This window comes from Salmo salar, chromosome ssa18 (genome assembly GCF_905237065.1).
Source record: "Salmo salar chromosome ssa18, Ssal_v3.1, whole genome shotgun sequence".
NCBI classification, from domain to species: Eukaryota; Metazoa; Chordata; class Actinopteri; order Salmoniformes; family Salmonidae; genus Salmo; species Salmo salar.
In genome coordinates, this window is record NC_059459.1 from 38,178,738 (window position 1) to 38,196,781 (window position 18,044).

Sequence of the window (18,044 nt, forward strand, 5' to 3'; positions counted from 1 at the left end):
TCATCTTGTGTGGCCGTTGAGTGGAGCGTTGTCAGCTCTCCCATTGGTCTTTTTGATCCTCCTATCACCTGTCAGAGAGCTGTTCAGGCAGGCCCAGACCCTTATTGTTACCGAGGAGTTGGTTTACTCACATAGATCACTACGGTTTCACCTGACGGCTTTAAACAAGGATGGACATCTGATAATGAATGACGAGGCGACAGAGATCAGTGTGAAACGAGCAACATTAACGGTTATCCACAAAAGTGGTATCGGAGGTCCCCTTCAACATAAAAGTCTCCTACTATTGTTGCTAATCGCTAATGTTGCTCATTTCACACTGATGCTATAAAGACCACCTTGAATAAATGTGTTATGAAGTCCTGGTAGGTATTTATTTATTTATTTATTTTGGGGACAATGCACATTAATCAACATCAATATTACAATAATGCAACATCCATGTAAATGATGTTAGCCAAAAGCTAATTTGCAGCCGTAGTCCCTGGGCAGGTATGTAAGTTCCCTTTAAGTGTTCTCCATACTGACTCTACTGTACCCCCAACAACAACTGTTGATGGAAAAATTGCATTTCTAAATGCATGTATTAGATTGTTTGATTGACTGTACTGTATGTCTGTAGGGTGAGTTCTTCATGGTCCAGGACGTGTACAGCAAGGCTGACGTCCTCAACACTACAGGCAGCTACGGAGCGCCAAACTACCGCCAGGTGAAAGGAAGCTACCCGCTGTACGGCATGGGCCAGCCCAGCCTGAATGGCTTCAAACAGGTCCTCCAAAGACTACAGAGTCAAGGGCATGAGGTTAGTGCACTGCCTTCAGGGGGGATGTTTTCACTGTGGCTGCATCCCAAATGGAACTCTATTTCCTTCATAGTGCACTACTGTTGACCCATAGGTCTGTGTCTCTGTGTGTCTCTGTGTGTCTCTGTGTGTCTCTGTCTGTCTCTGTGTGTCTCTGTCTGTCTCTGTGTGTCTCTGTCTGTCTCTGTGTGTCTCTGTGTGTCTCTGTGTGTCTCTCTCTGTCTGTCTCTGTGTGTCTCTCTCTGTCTGTCTCTGTCTGTCTCTGTGTGTCTCTGTCTGTCTCTGTGTGTCTCTGTCTGTCTCTCTCTGTCTGTCTCTGTATGTCTCTGTGTGTCTCTCTCTGTCTGCCTCTGTGTGTCTCTGTCTGTCTCTGTGTGTCTCTGTCTCTCTCTGTCTGTCTCTGTGTGTCTCTGTGTGTCTCTGTGTGTCTCTCTCTGTGTCTCTGTGTGTCTCTGTGTGTCTCTCTCTGTCTGTCTCTGTGTGTCTGTCTCTGTGTGTCTGTCTCTGTGTGTCTGTCTCTGTCTGTCTCTGTGTGTCTCTCTCTGTCTGTCTCTCTCTGTCTGTCTCTCTCTGTCTGTCTCTCTCTGTCTGTCTCTGTGTGTCTCTGTGTGTCTCTGTCTGTCTCTGTCTGTCTCTGTGTGTCTCTGTGTGTCTCTGTGTGTCTCTGTGTGTCTCTCTCTGTCTCTGTGTGTCTCTGTGTGTCTCTCTCTGTCTCTGTGTGTCTCTCTCTGTCTGTCTCTGTGTGTGTCTCTCTCTGTCTGTCTCTGTGTGTCTGTCTCTGTGTGTCTGTCTCTGTTTGTCTCTGTCTGTCTCTCTCTGTCTGTCTCTCTCTGTCTGTCTCTCTCTGTCTGTCTCTCTCTGTCTGTCTCTCTCTGTCTGTCTCTGTGTGTCTGTCTCTCTCTGTCTGTCTCTGTGTGTCTCTGTCTCTCTCTGTCTCTCTCTGTCTCTCTCTGTCTGTCTCTGTGTGTCTCTCTCTGTCTCTGTGTGTGTCTCTCTCTGTCTGTCTCTGTGTGTCTCTCTCTGTCTGTCTCTCTGTCTCTCTTTCTCTCTCTCTCTCTGTCTCCCTCTCTGCGTGTCTCTGTCTCTCTGTCTCGGTCTCTCTGTCTTCCTCTCTGTGTGTCTTTGTCTCTCTGTATCTCTGTCTCTGTATCTCTGTCTGTCTCTCAATTTCAATTCAAAGGGATTTATTGGCATGGGAAACATATGTTAACATTGACAAAGCTAGTGAAATAGATAATAAACTAAAGTGAAATAAACAATCAAAATTAACAGTAAACATTACACTCACAGAAGTTCCAAAAGAATAAAGACATTACAAATGTCATGTGTGTGTGTATATATACAGTGTTGTAACGATGTGTAAATAGTCAAAGTACAAAAGGGAAAATAAATAAATAAATATGGGTTGTATTTACAACGGGTTTGTTCTTCAGGGTAGCCTAGTGTTTAAAGCGTTGGACTAGTAACCGAAAGGTTGCAAGTTCGAATCCCCAAGCTGACAAGGTACAAATCTGTTATTCTGCCCCTGAACAAGGCCATCATTGAAAATAAGAATTTGTTCTTAACTGACTTGCCCAGCTAAATAAAGGTCAAATAAAAATTCACTGGTTGCCCTTTTCTTGTGGCAACAGGTCACAAATCTTGCTGCTGTGATGGCACACTGTGGTATTTCACCCATGGGAGTTTATCAAAATTAGATTGATTTCTTTGTGGATCTGTGTAATCTGAGGGAAATATGCGTCTCTAATATGGTCATACATTTGGCAGGAGGTTAGGAAGTGCAGCTCAGTTTCCACCAGTTTTGTGGGCAGTGTGCACATAGCCTGTCTTCTCTTGAGAGCCAGGTCTGCCTTCGGTGGCCATTCTCAATAGCAAGACTATGCTCACTGAGTCTCCTCTCTGTCTCTCTCTGTCTGTCTCGCTATCTTCTCTTCCGCCTGGTGTCTTTCTGTGTCGTGGATAAATATTTGAGGGTTCAGGTGCCACTAAGCGCAAACACACACCCTGGCTGTGTGGCAAATGGCACCCCATTCCCTATATAGTGTACTACATTTGACCAGGGCCCATAGGGCTCTGTATAGGGAATAGGGTGCCATTTGACCAGGGCCCATAGGGCTCTGTATAGGGAATAGGGTGCCATTTGGAACTCAACCCCATGTGGAATGATGGAAAATAAAGAATATCTCTCAGGGTCGTGAGTCCAGTATGGAAACTCACTGTAATCCAAATGAAATCAACTTAATTATATAGCAGCGAGTTCATGATCAATTCCTGACTCATGTGGTACATGTCAAATGACAACGGAATGTTTCCAATTGGGTTTGGAACAAAGCTTTACAGATTCTAGAACCAAATAACTGGCCTGTTGAATCCTTATTATTCCTGGGCCCGTATTCAAAAACGATCTGGGTTTAGAGGGCTGATCTAGGATCAGGTTTCCCCTGTCTGCATCATCATATTAATTACTGACTCTTTTTAAATGTAGGCAGTGATTTCTCTCCTCTCTTCCCAGGAGGTGATGTTCTTCTGTGTGCGTGAGGAACCGGTGGTGTTCCTGCACCTGGAGGAGAACTTTGTTCCATACACCCCCCGGAGGAAGGAGAACCTCCATGAGAATCTCCATGGCCTGGACAAGGAGGAGACGGTGGAGAACCTGGAGCTCACCATCAGGAAGGAGGTGACCTGGCCTCCTCCTACTAATAAACCTAGAAACCTCCTCTTTATCTATCAATATACTGGCCTCCTCCTACTAATAAACCTAGAAATCTCCTCTTTATCTATCAATATACTGGCCTCCTCCTACTAATAAACCTAGAAATCTCCTCTTAATCTATCAATATACTGGCCTCCTCCTACTAATAAACCTAGAAACCTCCTCTTTATCTATCAATATACTGGCCTCCTCCTACTAATAAACCTAGAAACCTCCTCTTTATCTATCAATATACTGGCCTCCTCCTACTAATAAACCTAGAAATCTCCTCTTAATCTATCAATATACTGGCCTCCTCCTACTAATAAACCTAGAAACCTCCTCTTAATCTATCAATATACTGGCCTCCTCCTACTAATAAACCTCTTTATCTATCAATATACTGGCCTCCTCCTACTAATAAACCTAGAAACCTCCTCTTAATCTATCAATATACTGGCCTCCTCCTACTAATAAACCTCTTTATCTATCAATATACTGGCCTCCTCCTACTAATAAACCTCTTTATCTATCAATATACTGGCCTCCTCCTACTAATAAACCTATAAACCTCCTCTTAATCTATCAATATACTGGCCTCCTCCTACTAATAAACCTCTTTATCAATATACTGGCCTCCTCCTACTAATAAACCTATAAACCTCCTCTTAATCTATCAATATACTGGCCTCCTTCTACTAATATTCCTATAAACCTCTTTATCTGTGAATATACTGTCCTCCTACTAATAAACCTCTTTATATATCAATATTCTGGCCTCCTCCTACTAATAAACCTCTTTATCTATCAATATACTGGCCTCTTCATACTAATAAACCTCTTTATCTATCAATATACTGGCCTCCTCATACTAATAAACCCAATGTACCTCTTAATCCAGCAGTAAACAGCTTGTCCACTCTACAGATAGTCCCTCTTGATCCAGCAGTAAACAGCTTGTCCACTCTACAGATAGTCCCTCTTGATCCAGCAGTAAACAGCTTGTCCACTCTACAGATAGTCCCTCTTGATCCAGCAGTAAACAGCTTGTCTACACTACAGATAGTCCCTCTTGATCCAGCAGTAAACAGCTTGTCTACACTACAGATAATACCTCTTGATCCAGCAGTAAACAGCTTGTCTACACTACAGATAGTCCCTCTTGATCCAGCAGTAAACAGCTTGTCTACACTACAGATAGTCCCTCTTGATCCAGCAGTAAACAGCTTGTCTACACTACAGATAGTACCTCTTGATCCAGCAGTAAACAGCTTGTCTACACTACAGATAGTACCTCTTGATCCAGCAGTAAACAGCTTGTCTACACTACAGATAATACCTCTTGATCCAGCAGTAAACAGCTTGTCCACTCTACAGATAGTCCCTCTTGATCCAGCAGTAAACAGCTTGTCTACACTACAGATAGTACCTCTTGATCCAGCAGTAAACAGCTTGTCCACTCTACAGATAGTACCTCTTGATCCAGCAGTAAACAGCTTGTCTACACTACAGATAATACCTCTTGATCCAGCAGTAAACAGCTTGTCTACACTACAGATAATACCTCTTGATCCAGCAGTAAACAGCTTGTCTACACTACAGATAATCCCTCTTGATCCAGCAGTAAACAGCTTGTCCACTCTACAGATAGTACCTCTTGATCCAGCAGTAAACAGCTTGTCTACTCTACAGATAGTACCTCTTGATCCAGCAGTAAACAGCTTGTCTACACTACAGATAGTACCTCTTGATCCAGCAGTAAACAGCTTGTCCACTCTACAGATAGTCCCTCTTGATCCAGCAGTAAACAGCTTGTCCACTCTACAGATAGTACCTCTTGATCCAGCAGTAAACAGCTTGTCCACTCTACAGATAGTACCTCTTGATCCAGCAGTAAACAGCTTGTCCACTCTACAGATAGTCCCTCTTGATCCAGCAGTAAACAGCTTGTCTACACTACAGATAGTGTTCCCAGTAAGTCTCTAGAGTCTACTATATGTGTTAGTAGTAGTAGTTTATTCCATTTGACATGTAGGCCATACTTGGCAGCTAAAACCTGAATTGCAGGTTACAAGTAAACAAAAATGTTTTCTTAAATTGCTTGACCAGTAAAACAAACATACATCATGTCTGTAGCTTGCGCATGTTGAAGGCATCTACCTGTATTCTGATGGTAGGCGAGTTGGGCGCCGGGCGAGCTGGGCGCCAGGCGAGTTGGGCGCCTATAGTGACTTGGGCTTTGGACGGTAGGGACAGGGTTGGACGGTAGGGACAGGGTTGGACGGTAGGGACAGGGTTGGACGGTAGGGACAGGGTTGATAATGACAGGGTTGGAGGGTAGGGACAGGGTTGGTAATGACAGGGTTGGACGGTAGGGACAGGGTTGGAGGGTAGGGACAGGGTTGGTAATGACAGGGTTGGACGGTAGGGACAGGGTTGGACGGTAGGGACAGGGTTGGTAATGACAGGGTTGGATGGTAGGGACAGGGTTAATAATGACAGGGTTGGAGGGTAGGGACAGGGTTGGAGGGTAGGGACAGGGTTGGTAATGACAGGATTGGAGGGTAGGGACAGGGTTAGTAATGACAGGGTTGGAGGGTAGGGCCAGGGTTGGTAATGACAGGGTTGGAGGGTAGGGACAGGGTTGGTAATGACAGGGTTGGAGGGTAGGGCCAGGGTTGGTAAAGACAGGATTGGAGGGTAGGGGGAGGGTTGGTAATGACAGGGTTGGAGGGTAGGGACAGGGTTGGAGGGTAGGGACAGGGTTGGTAATGACAGGGTTGGAGGGTAGGGACAGGGTTGGAGGGTAGGGACAGGGTTGGAGGGTAATGACAGGGTTGGAGGGTAGGGCCAGGGTTGGTAATGACAGGGTTGGAGGGTAGGGCCAGGGTTGGTAATGACAGGATTGGAGGGTAGGGACAGGGTTGGTAATGACAGGGTTGGAGGGTAGGGACAGGGTTGGAGGGTAGGGACAGGGTTGGTAATGACAGGGTTGGACGGTAGGGACAGGGTTGGAGGGTAGGGACAGGGTTGGAGGGTAGGGACAGGGTTGGTAATGACAGGATTGGAGGGTAGGGACAGGGTTGGTAATGACAGGATTGGAGGGTAGGGACAGGGTTGGTAATGACAGGGTTGGAGGGTAGGGACAGGGTTGGTAATGACAGGGTTGGACGGTAGGGACAGGGTTGGAGGGTAGGGACAGGGTTGGTAATGACAGGATTGGAGGGTAGGGACAGGGTTGGTAATGACAGGGTTGGAGGGTAGGGACAGGGTTGGTAGTGACAGGATTGGAGGGTAGGGACAGGGTTGGTAATGACAGGGTTGGAGGGTAGGGACAGGGTTGGTAGTGACAGGGTTGGACGGTAGGGACAGGGTTGGAGGGTAGGGACAGGGTTGGTAATGACAGGGTTGGAGGGTAGGGCCAGGGTTGGTAATGACAGGGTTGGAGGGTAGGGACAGGGTTGGTAATGACAGGGTTGGAGGGTAGGGACAGGGTTGGTAATGACAGGATTGGAGGGTAGGGACAGGGTTGTTATGGACAGGGTTGGAGGGTAGGGACAGGGTTGGTAATGACAGGGTTGGACGGTAGGGACAGGGTTGGTAATGACAGGGTTGGACGGTAGGGACAGGGTTGGTAATGACAGGGTTGGAGGGTAGGGACAGGGTTGGATGGTAGGGACAGGGTTGGTAATGACAGGGTTGGAGGGTAGGGACAGGGTTGGTAGGGACAGGGTTGGAGGGTAGGGACAGGGTTGGAGGGTAGGGACAGGGTTGGTAATGACAGGGTTGGAGGGTAGGGACAGGGTTGGTAATGACAGGGTTGGAGGGTAGGAACAGGGTTGGTAATGACAGGGTTGGAGGGTAGGGACAGGGTTGGTAATGAAAGGGTTGGAGGGTAGGGACAGGGTTGGTAATGACAGGGTTGGAGGGTAGGGACAGGGTTGGAGGGTAGGGACAGGGTGGGTAATGACAGGGTTGGAGGGTAGGGACAGGGTTGGAGGGTAGGGACAGGGTGGGTAATGACAGGGTTGGAGGGTAGGGACAGGGTTGGATGGTAGGTACAGGGTTGGTAATGACAGGGTTGGAGGGTAGGGACAGGGTTGGTAATGACAAGGTTGGAGGGTAGGGACAGGGTTGGTAATGACAGGGTTGGATGGTAGGGACAGGGTTGGTAATGACAGGGTTGGAGGGTAGGGACAGGGTTGATAATGACAGGGTTGGAGGGTAGGGACAGGTTTGGTAATGACAGGGTTGGATGGTAGGGACAGGGTTGGTAATGACAGGATTGTAGGGTAGGGACAGGGTTGGTAATGACAGGATTAGAGGGTAGGGCCAGGGTTGGTAATGACAGGGTTGGATGGTAGGGACAGGGTTGGTAATGACAGGGTTGGAGGGTAGGGACAGGGTTGGTAATGACAGGGTTGGAGGGTAGGGACAGGGTTGGAGGGTAGGGACAGGGTTGGTAATGACAGGGTTGGAGGGTAGGGACAGGGTTGGAGGGTAGGGAGAGGGTGGGTAATGACAGGGTTGGATGGTAGGGACAGGGTTGGTAATGACAGGGTTGGAGGGTAGGGACAGGGTTGGTAATGACAGGGTTGCACGGTAGGGACAGGGTTGGTAATGACAGGGTTGGAGGGTAGGGACAGGGTTGGTAATGACAGGGTTGGAGGGTAGGGACAGGGTTGGAGGGTAGGGACAGGGTTGGTAATGACAGGGTTGGAGGGTAGGGACAGGGTTGGTAATGACAGGGTTGGAGGGTAGGGAGAGGGTGGGTAATGACAGGGTTGGATGGTAGGGACAGGGTTGGTAATGACAGGGTTGGAGGGTAGGGACAGGGTTGGTAATGACAGGGTTGCACGGTAGGGACAGGGTTGATAATGACAGGGTTGGAGGGTAGGGACAGGGTTGGTAATGACAGGGTTGGAGGATAGGGACAGGGTTGGTAATGACAGGGTTGGATGGTAGGGACAGGGTTGGTAATGACAGGGTTGGAGGGTAGGGACAGGGTTGGTAATGACAGGATTGGAGGGTAGGGACAGGGTTGGTAATGACAGGGTTGGATGGTAGGGACAGGGTTGGTAATGACAGGGTTGGAGGGTAGGGACAGGGTTGGTAATGACAGGGTTGGAGGGTAGGGACAGGGTTGGTAATGACAGGGTTGGAGGGTAGGGACAGGGTTGGAGGGTAGGGGCAGGGTTGGTAATGACAGGGTTGGAGGGTAGGGACAGGGTTGGTAATGACAGGGTTGGAGGGTAGGGACAGGGTTGGTAATGACAGGGTTGGATGGTAGGGACAGGGTTGGTAATGACAGGGTTGGAGGGTAGGGACAGGGTTGGTAATGACAGGATTGGAGGGTAGGGACAGGGTTGGTAATGACAGGGTTGGAGGGTAGGGACAGGGTTGGTAATGACAGGGTTGGATGGTAGGGACAGGGTTGGTAATGACAGGGTTGGAGGGTAGGGACAGGGTTGGTAATGACAGGGTTGGAGGGTAGGGACAGGGTTGGAGGGTAGGGACAGGGTTGGTAATGACAGGATTGGAGGGTAGGGACAGGGTTGGTAATGACAGGATTGGAAGGTAGGGACAGGGTTGGTAATGACAGGGTTGGATGGTAGGGACAGGGTTGGTAATGACAGGGTTGGATGGTAGGGACAGGGTTGGTAATGACAGGGTTGGAGGGTAGGGACAGGGTTGGTTCAGGTTGGAAGGTAGGGACAGGGTTGGTAATGACAGGATTGGAGGGTAGGGACAGGGTTGGTAATGACAGGATTGGAAGGTAGGGACAGGGTTGGTAATGACAGGGTTGGATGGTAGGGACAGGGTTGGTAATGGCTGTGGTGCTAGATTTATCCTCAGAAGTTGTTCGACTCCTCCAGTAGCCCCGTGTAACACCCACCTGGGTGATGTTTCCTCTGCTGCAGAATCGGGTGCTAAAAGCTCTCCACACATCAGTCCAGAGTTCTAGTCATCCTCATTACAAGGCAGTCGTCTGCCATCTCAGCAGTGCAGTTCTCTTACGCTTTGGCTGGTGAAACGTCAAGCTGTCTCAAGAATGCATCTTTTAAATGCAAACAGTCGGCTGACTAGCTAGCACTTCGAGATTCCATCATTTCTGCAATTCCCATACTCAAGACAAGTAGATATATTGGATCAAAATGATATTAGTTAAAGAAAGAAAAATCATTACAATGAACAAACAAAGCAGGTAAAATCAGCCGCAGTGTTTCCTAACGTCAGTAATAATGGTGTGATGCTCTCTGGTTTCTCTAGCTCCACGACTTTGCCAAGTTGAACGATAACGTTTTCTACGTGTATAACGATATCGAGCACTTCAAGGGCGAGCCTCAGAGGATGACCATTACCTGTGAGGAGGACATCAACGTCACAGAGGAGGTCTACAGGAGACCTCTGTTCACCATGCCACTCTACAGGTTCATAGTCACTTCCTCTTTTTCACTCCTTCTTTTTGGAATATTTTAATGAGTGATTAGTTTCTTTTTTTTTCTTATTGACACAATGCAACATGCTGTCTGCTCTCTCTCTCTGCTCTCTCTCTCTGCTCTCTCTCTCTCTGCTCTCTCTCTCTGCTCTCTCTCTCTCTGCTCTCTCTCTCTGCTCTCTCTCTCTCTGCTCTCTCTCTCTCTGCTCTCTCTCTCTCTCTGCTCTCTCTCTCTGCTCTCTCTCTCTGCTCGCTCTCTCTCTGCTCTCTCTCTCTCTGCTCTCTCTCTGCTCTCTCTCTCTGCTCTCTCTCTGCTCTCTCTCTCTCTGCTCTCTCTCTCTGCTCTCTCTCTCTGCTCTCTCTCTTGCTCTCTCTCTCTCTCTGCTCTCTCTCTCTCTGCTCTCTCTCTCTGCTCTCTCTGCTCGCTCTCTCTCTCTGCTCTCTCTCTCTGCTCTCTCTCTCTGCTCTCTCTCTCTGCTCTCTCTCTCTGCTCGCTCTCTCTCTGCTCTCTTTCTCTGCTCTCTTTTCTGCTCTCTCTCTGCTCTCTTTCTCTGCTCTCTCTGCTCTCTTTCTCTGCTCTCTTTTTCTGCTCTCTCTCTGCTCTCTCTCTGCTCTCTCTCTCTCTGCTCTCTCTCTCTCTGCTCTCTCTGCTCTCTCTCTCTCTCTGCTCTCTCTCTGCTCTCTCTCTCTCTGCTCTCTCTCTCTCTGCTCTCTCTCTCTCTGCTCTCTCTCTCTGCTCTCTCTCTCTCTGCTCTCTCTCTCTGCTCTCTCTCTCTGCTCTCTCTCTGCTCTCTCTTTCTGCTCTCTCTCTCTGCTCTCTTTCTCTGCTCTCTTTCTCTGCTCTCTTTCTCTGCTCTCTTTCTCTGCTCTCTCTCTCTGCTCTCAATTCAATTTCAGTTTCTCTCTCTGCTCTCTTTCTCTTTCTCTGCTCTCTTTCTCTGCTCTCTTTCTCTGCTCTCTCTCTTTCTCTGCTCTCTCTCTTTCTCTGCTCTCTCTCTTTCTCTGCTCTCTCTCTTTCTCTGCTCTCTCTCTCTGCTCTCAATTCAATTTCAGTTTCTCTCTCTGCTCTCTCTCTGCCCCCTCTGCATTCGGGAGAGGCGAGGGAGGAGAGATCGGTTGCGTCTTAAATGGCATGCCATTTGATAAATCTAGTGCACTACTTTGTCCAGGGCCCTATGGGGAATAGAGTGCCACTTGGGAAGGCCTCCTGTAGCATCCTGTTAGTAATCAGATCAGAGGAGCCAAAGCTTGTATTGAGATGTAATGAACAGCCAGCTCCAGTCCTCTCCAGACATGTGTACATGTCCCCTCTCCTTCCCACACAACCATCTGGATCTGAGGGATGACCCCTATAACGTCAACAAAGAAAATGTTTGATTGTGCCTTTTTAACATACATGTGTGTGTGTGTGTGTGTGTGTGTGTGTGTGTGTGTGTGTGTGTGTGTACACAGTAAAGACCTAGTTATCTGGTGATAAAGACAGGGAGCAGAACAGGCCTCCTGGGTGTGGGATTTATCTCTGTACTCTGGAACTCCCTGGTGGGCTGGTTTGTTTTAGACCCATGTTTCCCAACCGCCATTGGTCAAAAGTAGTGCACTACATAGGGAATAGGGTGCAAGTTGGGACACAGATATGATATTAGTAACCAGTTGTCTCTTATTACTGTCTGTCTCATTCCAGGTCAATGTTGTCTTCCTATGTTGTGACCTACATAAAGGCAATATTGACAAAATAGATGGGATTTCTCCTGTGAAAACACAATAACACTCTCTCTCTGTTCTTTCTCTCTTTCTCTCTTTCTCGCTCTCTCTGTTCATTCTGCTCTCTTTCTCTTGCTCTCTCTCGCTCTCTTCTTTCTGCTCTCTCTCTCGCTCTCTCTTCTTTCTGCTCTCTCTCGCTCTCTCTTCTTTCTGCTCTCTCTCTCGCTCTCTCTTCTTTCTGCTCTCTCTCTCTCTCTCTCTCTTCTTTCTGCTTTCTCTTCTTTCTGTTCTCTCGCTCTGTTCATTCTGCTCTCTTTCTTTTGCTCTCTCTTGCTCTCTATTCTTTCTGCTCTCTCTCGCTCGCTCTCTTCTTTCTGCTCTCTCTCGCTCGCTCTCTCTTCTTTCTGATCTCTCTCGCTCGCTCTCTCTTCTTTCTGCTCTCTCCTTTCTTCTCTCGCTCTCGCTCTCTCTCTCTCAGGTACTACCGGCTGCCACTACCGATGGAGGGAGCACCTCTAGAGGAGGATTTTGATGCCTTTGTTACTGTTCTCAGGGTGAGGAGGGTTCTTAGTGTTCTCAGGGTGAAGGTGGGGTTCTTAGTGTTCTCAGGGTGAGGAGGGTTCTCAGGGTGAGGAGGGTTCTCAGGGTGAGGAGGGTTCCTAGTGTTCTCTGGGTGAGGAGGGTTCCTAGTGTTCTCTGGGTGAGGAGGGTTCCTAGTGTTCTCTGGGTGAGGAGGGTTCCTAGTGTTCTCTGGGTGAGGAGGGTTCCTAGTGTTCTCTGGGTGAGGAGGGTTCTCAGGGCGAGGAGTGTTCCTAGTGTTCTCTGGGCGAGGAGTGTTCCTAGTGTTCTCTGGGTGAGGAGGGTTCTCAGGGTGAGGAAGGTTCCTAGTGTTCTCTGGGTGAGGAGGGTTCTTGGTGTTCTTAGGGTGAGGAGGGTTCCTAGTGTTCTCTGGGTGAGGAGGGTTCCTAGTGTTCTCTGGGTGAGGAGGGTTCTTAGTGTTCTTAGGGTGAGGAGGGTTCTTAGTGTTCTCAGGGTGAGGAGGGTTCTCAGGGCGAGGAGGGTTCTTAGTGTTCTCAGGGCGAGGAGTGTTCTTAGTGTTCTCAGGGCGAGGAGGGTTCTTAGTGTTCTCGGGGCGAGGAGGGTTCTTAGTGTTCTCGGGGCGAGGAGGGTTCTTAGTGTTCTCGGGTGCGAGGAGGGTTCTGAGTGTTCTCGGGGTGAGGAGGGTTCTTAGTGTTCTCGGTGCGAGGAGGGTTCTTGGTGTTCTCGGTGCGAGGAGGGTTCTTGGTGTTCTCGGTGCGAGGAGGGTTCTTGGTGTTCTCGGTGCGAGGAGGGTTCTTGGTGTTCTCGGGGCGAGGAGGGTTCTTAGTGTTCTCGGGGTAAATCCTCTTGTATTTGTCTTAATGTAGTCACACTCAAATAAATATCTTCCTTTTCCAGTAATATATTGGAGTGTGTCTTCCTCGTATGTGAAACTACCTTCTTCATTGAACTGTTTGTTGATTTGATGCACCATCCGATAACTTTTTATATCCTGTCCTTAAGTGGTGGTTGAGCGCGATGGCCCCGCCTTCTTTCATCTGCTAGAAACATCCTGAGGATGATCTGTACTTCCAGTTCCAGGTCCTTACAGGCTCTGATCTAACAGCAGTGACCCGGCAGGGCTGCACCTGGACAGGATGTTCTGTACTTACCCTGATGTCTTTACGGGAGACATTAAATATATTCATGAGTGGAACATTCTAGAACACCTGGAGATTCTCAACCAGGTTCTGAGACGGAAGATGGGAGGTTGACCCCACTCTCACACTGTGCACTGCTGTGTCCCATCCATCACCAATAACCATAATAGTTATTCTGAAAATGACATTAAGCCTCACATCTAACTTTACACCTTCATCTGTACAGGATGTGATTTCTGTCTGTCTGTCTGTCTGTCTGTCTGTCTGTCTGTCTGTCTGTCTGTCTGTCTGTCTGTCTGTCTGTCTGTCTGTCTGTCTGTCTGTCTGTCTGTCTGTCTGTCTGTCTGTCTGTCTTAGCCTAGCCTAGCCTAGCCTAGCCTTTTTGGAGTGACTAGTGACAGGCAGACTGTCCAGTTCTCTGTGGTTTTAAAGTGGTTGTTTCCAGTAGTTAGGGAATAGGTTGGTATTTGGGACAGAGTGTTATTCCTGCTGCTGCTCTGCTCTGTTTCATCTCTGTCTGTCTGCTGAGTGTTTGTTTCTCTGTCTCTGTCTGCCTGTCTGTCTGACTGCAGCTCTACAGTGTTTGCTAGGTCTGTGATAGCTTCCTGATACGTTTCTTCACACTTCCTATTTCAGAGGTTGAAAGGGAGGGGTTGGGGGGGTGTGGAAGCCTGGTCCCAGATCTGCTTGTGCTCTTGTCAACTTGATTGCTTTCATCATCAAACCATGGCATGGCAATGAGTGACAAGGAGTTGGCATGGTAACACAGACTGGCTCAGGCTAGGGGGAGGAGCTTCAGTTCAAAAACAATCTAAATCACATGGCGCCAAATGTACGTCACATTTCTGGTAGCAGCTGCACTAGACTGCTAAACAAACAGTGGTTTTATTAAACGTTTGGTGATAATAGCAGCTGGTTAAAAGGCATTCGGCCTGTCTTTTTCTTTCTGACAAATGGGAATCCTCCAATAGTTTGGTCACATGGTCAGGGTGTAGCCTGGAGACCAGCAAGACAGACACTCCCAATTCCTTTTCAAATGTGTGTGTTGGTTTAGAGGACAGCTAGAAACTCCGGATGAGTTGGTCAAATAAAGTTAGGAGAGATTAAAGTGCAACTTTTTCATTTGTATGTGGTGTTTTCTAATCCCTTGTATTTGTGTTGCGTGTTTTCAGGAGAGCCCCAACCTGTCTTTGAGAAGGGATGTTTCCAGGCCTCTGCCTGCCCTGTTGTTCAGCTGTCAGGTGGGGGTAGGGCGGACCAACCTAGCCATGATCCTGGGGACCCTGGTCCTCAACCACCTGAAGACAACCCAGGAACCACCACAGTAAGACTGGACTCAACCTCTGCAACCAAACTGTACCCTTTCCTAGAGATACACTACATGGCCAACAGTATGTAGACACCTGCTCGTCAAATATCTCATTCCAAAATTATGGGCATTAATATGGAGTTGGTCCCCCCCTTTGCTGCTATAACATCCTCCACTCTTCTGGGAAGGCTTTCCACTAGATGTTGGAACATTGTTGTGGGGACTTGCTTCCATTCAGCCACAACAACATTAGTAAGGTCTGACACTGATGTTGAGCGATTAGGTCTGGCTCGCGTTCCAATTCATCCCAAAGGTGTTTGATGGGGTTGAGGTCAGGGCTATGTGCAGGCCAGTCAAGTTCTTCCACACTGATCTCGACAAACAATTTCTACATGGACCTCGCTTTGTGCACAGGGGCATTGTCATGCTGAAACAGGAAAGGGCCTTCCCCAAACTGTTGCCACAAAGTTGGAAGCACAGAATCGTCTAGAATGTCATTGTATGCTGTAGCTTTAAGATTTCCCTTCACTGGAACTCAGGGGCTTAGCCCGAACCATGAACAACAGCCCAGACCATTATTCCTCCTCCACCAAACTTTACAGTTGGCACTATGCATTCGGGCAGGTAGCGTTCTCCTGAGCTTTACTCCACTCCAGCTAGTCCTGTTCTGTGAGCTTGCGTGGCCTACCACTTTGCGGCTGAGCAGTTGTTGCTCCTAGACGTTTCCACTTCACAATAACAGCACTTACAGTTGACCAGGGCAGCTCTAGCAGGGCAGAAATTTGACAAACTGACTTGTTGGAAAGGTGGCATCCTATGACGGTGCAACATTGAAAGTCACTGAGCTCTTCAGTACAGGCCATTCCAGTACCATTGTTTGTCTATGGAGATTGCATGGCTGTGTGCTCAATTTTATACACCTGTCAGCAATGGGCGTGGCTGAAATAGCCTTATCCTCCAATTTGAAGGGGTGTCCACATACTTTTGTGTATGTAGTGTATTGCCAGGCCGTCATTACATGTAAGACATTGTTCTTAATTGTCTGGTAAAATAAAGGTAAACATTCACTATGAAACTGATCCAGATTATACCCAGAGGGCAACATTTGGCACGTGACGTGTTAATGATGTTTTCTGTTTGCAAACTGTTTTTCTGCTTGAGTGAACATCATTAGAACCAGATTTGCCCACTGGGTAGGCCTATATTTCAATCAAATGATGGATTGATCAGTGTCATAATAAACCAGTGGTGATGTAGTTAAACTGTAATGAAGCGTTTTAAAGATGGCTGCCTGTCCGGTTTGTTATTGTTTTCAGAGCGGAAGAGGCAGAAGCCAAGCCCCTGTTCCAAGTCATTCAGACCCTCATCAACAGACTACCTGAAGGACAACAGGTCATGGAAGAGGTGAGGGATCCTGAAATGTGTCATCTAGTTAGATGCATAGCGATAGTTCCCAGCATCTAAATCATTCTGTCCCTTTGGTTCTTCAGGTTGACCAAGCGATCGCTCTGTGTTCAGAAATGCACAACATAAAAGAAGCGATATATGAAAATAAGAAGAAGCTTGAAGCGATCGGAGATGATTATCAAATTCAGGTGGGTTTATGTTTCAGATTGATCAAAACGTTATCAGTACCCTATGATGATGTTGATACAGTAATATGATGCTGCAGTGCTTAGCTAGTATGTTATGATTCTAGGGAAGCAATACCAAAGACTACTGTCTGACTCCTTGATGTCTGTCTCTTCTAGGGAAGCACGACCAAAGACTACTGTCTGACTCCTTGATGTCTGTCTCTTCTAGGGAAGCACGACCAAAGACTACTGTCTGACTCCTTGATGTCTGTCTCTTCTAGGGAAGCACGACCAAAGACTACTGTCTGACTCCTTGATGTCTGTCTCTTCTAGGGAAGCACGACCAAAGACTACTGTCTGACTCCTTGATGTCTGTCTCTTCTAGGGAAGCACGACCAAAGACTACTTTCTCCACAGAGCCATCCAGAGCCTGGAACGCTATTTCTACCTGATTGTGTTCAACGCATACCTTCATGAACAGGTAAGGTTTTGTCCCAAATGGCACCCTATTCCCTTTACAGTGCACTACATTTTACAAGGACCCATAATGAGTATTATCTTTCACCCGTACATACAGGCCAATGTTATTTAGCATTGACCCTGCTTGTTTTCTGTCTGTCATTGTCTGTGCTTTGAGATGACAAGTGTCCTGTTTTTACCAAACGAATACATCTCAATCTTTGTCTGTTTTTACCATGGAAAACAAAGACATCTCAACCTTTATTTCCTGTTTTTACCATGGAAAACAAAGATATCACAACCTTTATTTCCTGTTTTTACCATGGAAAACAAAGACATCACAACCTTTATTTCCTGTTTTTACCATGGAAAACAAAGACATCTCAACTAGAGGTCGACCGATTATGATTTTTCAACGCCGATACCGATTATTGGAGGGCCAAAAAAGCCGCTGCCGATTAATCGGCCGATTTTTTTATTTTTTATTTATTTATTTATTTTATTTTTTTCTTCCCTTTTTTTCTTTGTGATAATGACAATTACAACAATACTGAATGAACACTTATTTTAACTTAATATAATACATCAATAAAATCAATTTAGCCTCAAATAAATAATGAAACGTTGAATTTGGTTTAAATAATGCAAAACAAAGTGTTGGAGAAGAAAGTAAAAGTGCAATATGTGCCATGTAAGAAAGCTAATGTTTAAGTGCCTTGCTCAGAACATGAGAACCTATGAAAGCTGGTGGTTCCTTTTAACGTGAGTCTTCAATATTCCCAGGTAAGAAGTTATAGGTTGTAGTTATTATAGGAATTATAGGACTATTTCTCTCTATACGATTTGTATTTCATATACCTTTGACTATTGGATGTTCTTATAAGCACTTTAGTATTGCCAGTGTAACCGTATAGCTTCCGTCCCTCTCCTCGCTCCTACCTGGGCTCAAACCAGGAACACATCGACAACAGCCACCCTCGAAGCAGCGTTACCCATGCAGAGGAAGGGAAACAACTACTCCAAGTCTCAGAGCGAGTGACGTTTGAAACGCTATTAGCGTGCACCCGGCTAACTAGCTAGCCATTTCACATCGGTTACACCAGCCTAATCTTGGGAGTTGACAGGCTTGAAGGGGTGGGTATAATTTGTGGAACGTTCCAACAGGAATCTGTTCCAAAAAATGTAAAGTAAAAGGTTGCCAACCAACAACGCATACAAAGCAGCAACACATACAAACCTAGCTAACTAGCTGCCGAATAGGCATCAACTCACCATGTAGCTTATTCTTAATGTTTGTCCATAGGCAAACAGACATGTGAGGACAGACATTTTTCAGAATAAACGTGATGAGTGAAAAACGCAATGAAATAGACCACTCCCTACCCGGTA

At 47.1% G+C, this 18,044-nt stretch overlaps 1 protein-coding gene across 4 annotated transcripts in view; it reads left to right on the forward strand.

The window, feature by feature from the left end:
• The window catches only part of LOC106577339 (paladin), a 169,523-nt gene that overhangs the window by 83,711 nt on the left and 67,768 nt on the right, over positions 1–18,044 (forward strand). For all 4 annotated transcript variants that reach the window (XM_045701092.1, XM_045701090.1, XM_045701091.1 and 1 more), the window contains 8 exons: positions 623–802; positions 3,315–3,479; positions 9,765–9,925; positions 12,113–12,188; positions 14,486–14,637; positions 15,939–16,026; positions 16,113–16,217; positions 16,582–16,677. In XM_045701092.1, the coding sequence (XP_045557048.1) occupies positions 623–802; positions 3,315–3,479; positions 9,765–9,925; positions 12,113–12,188; positions 14,486–14,637; positions 15,939–16,026; positions 16,113–16,217; positions 16,582–16,677 (1,023 nt within the window). The remainder of the gene's footprint in view (positions 1–622; positions 803–3,314; positions 3,480–9,764; positions 9,926–12,112; positions 12,189–14,485; positions 14,638–15,938; positions 16,027–16,112; positions 16,218–16,581; positions 16,678–18,044) is intronic.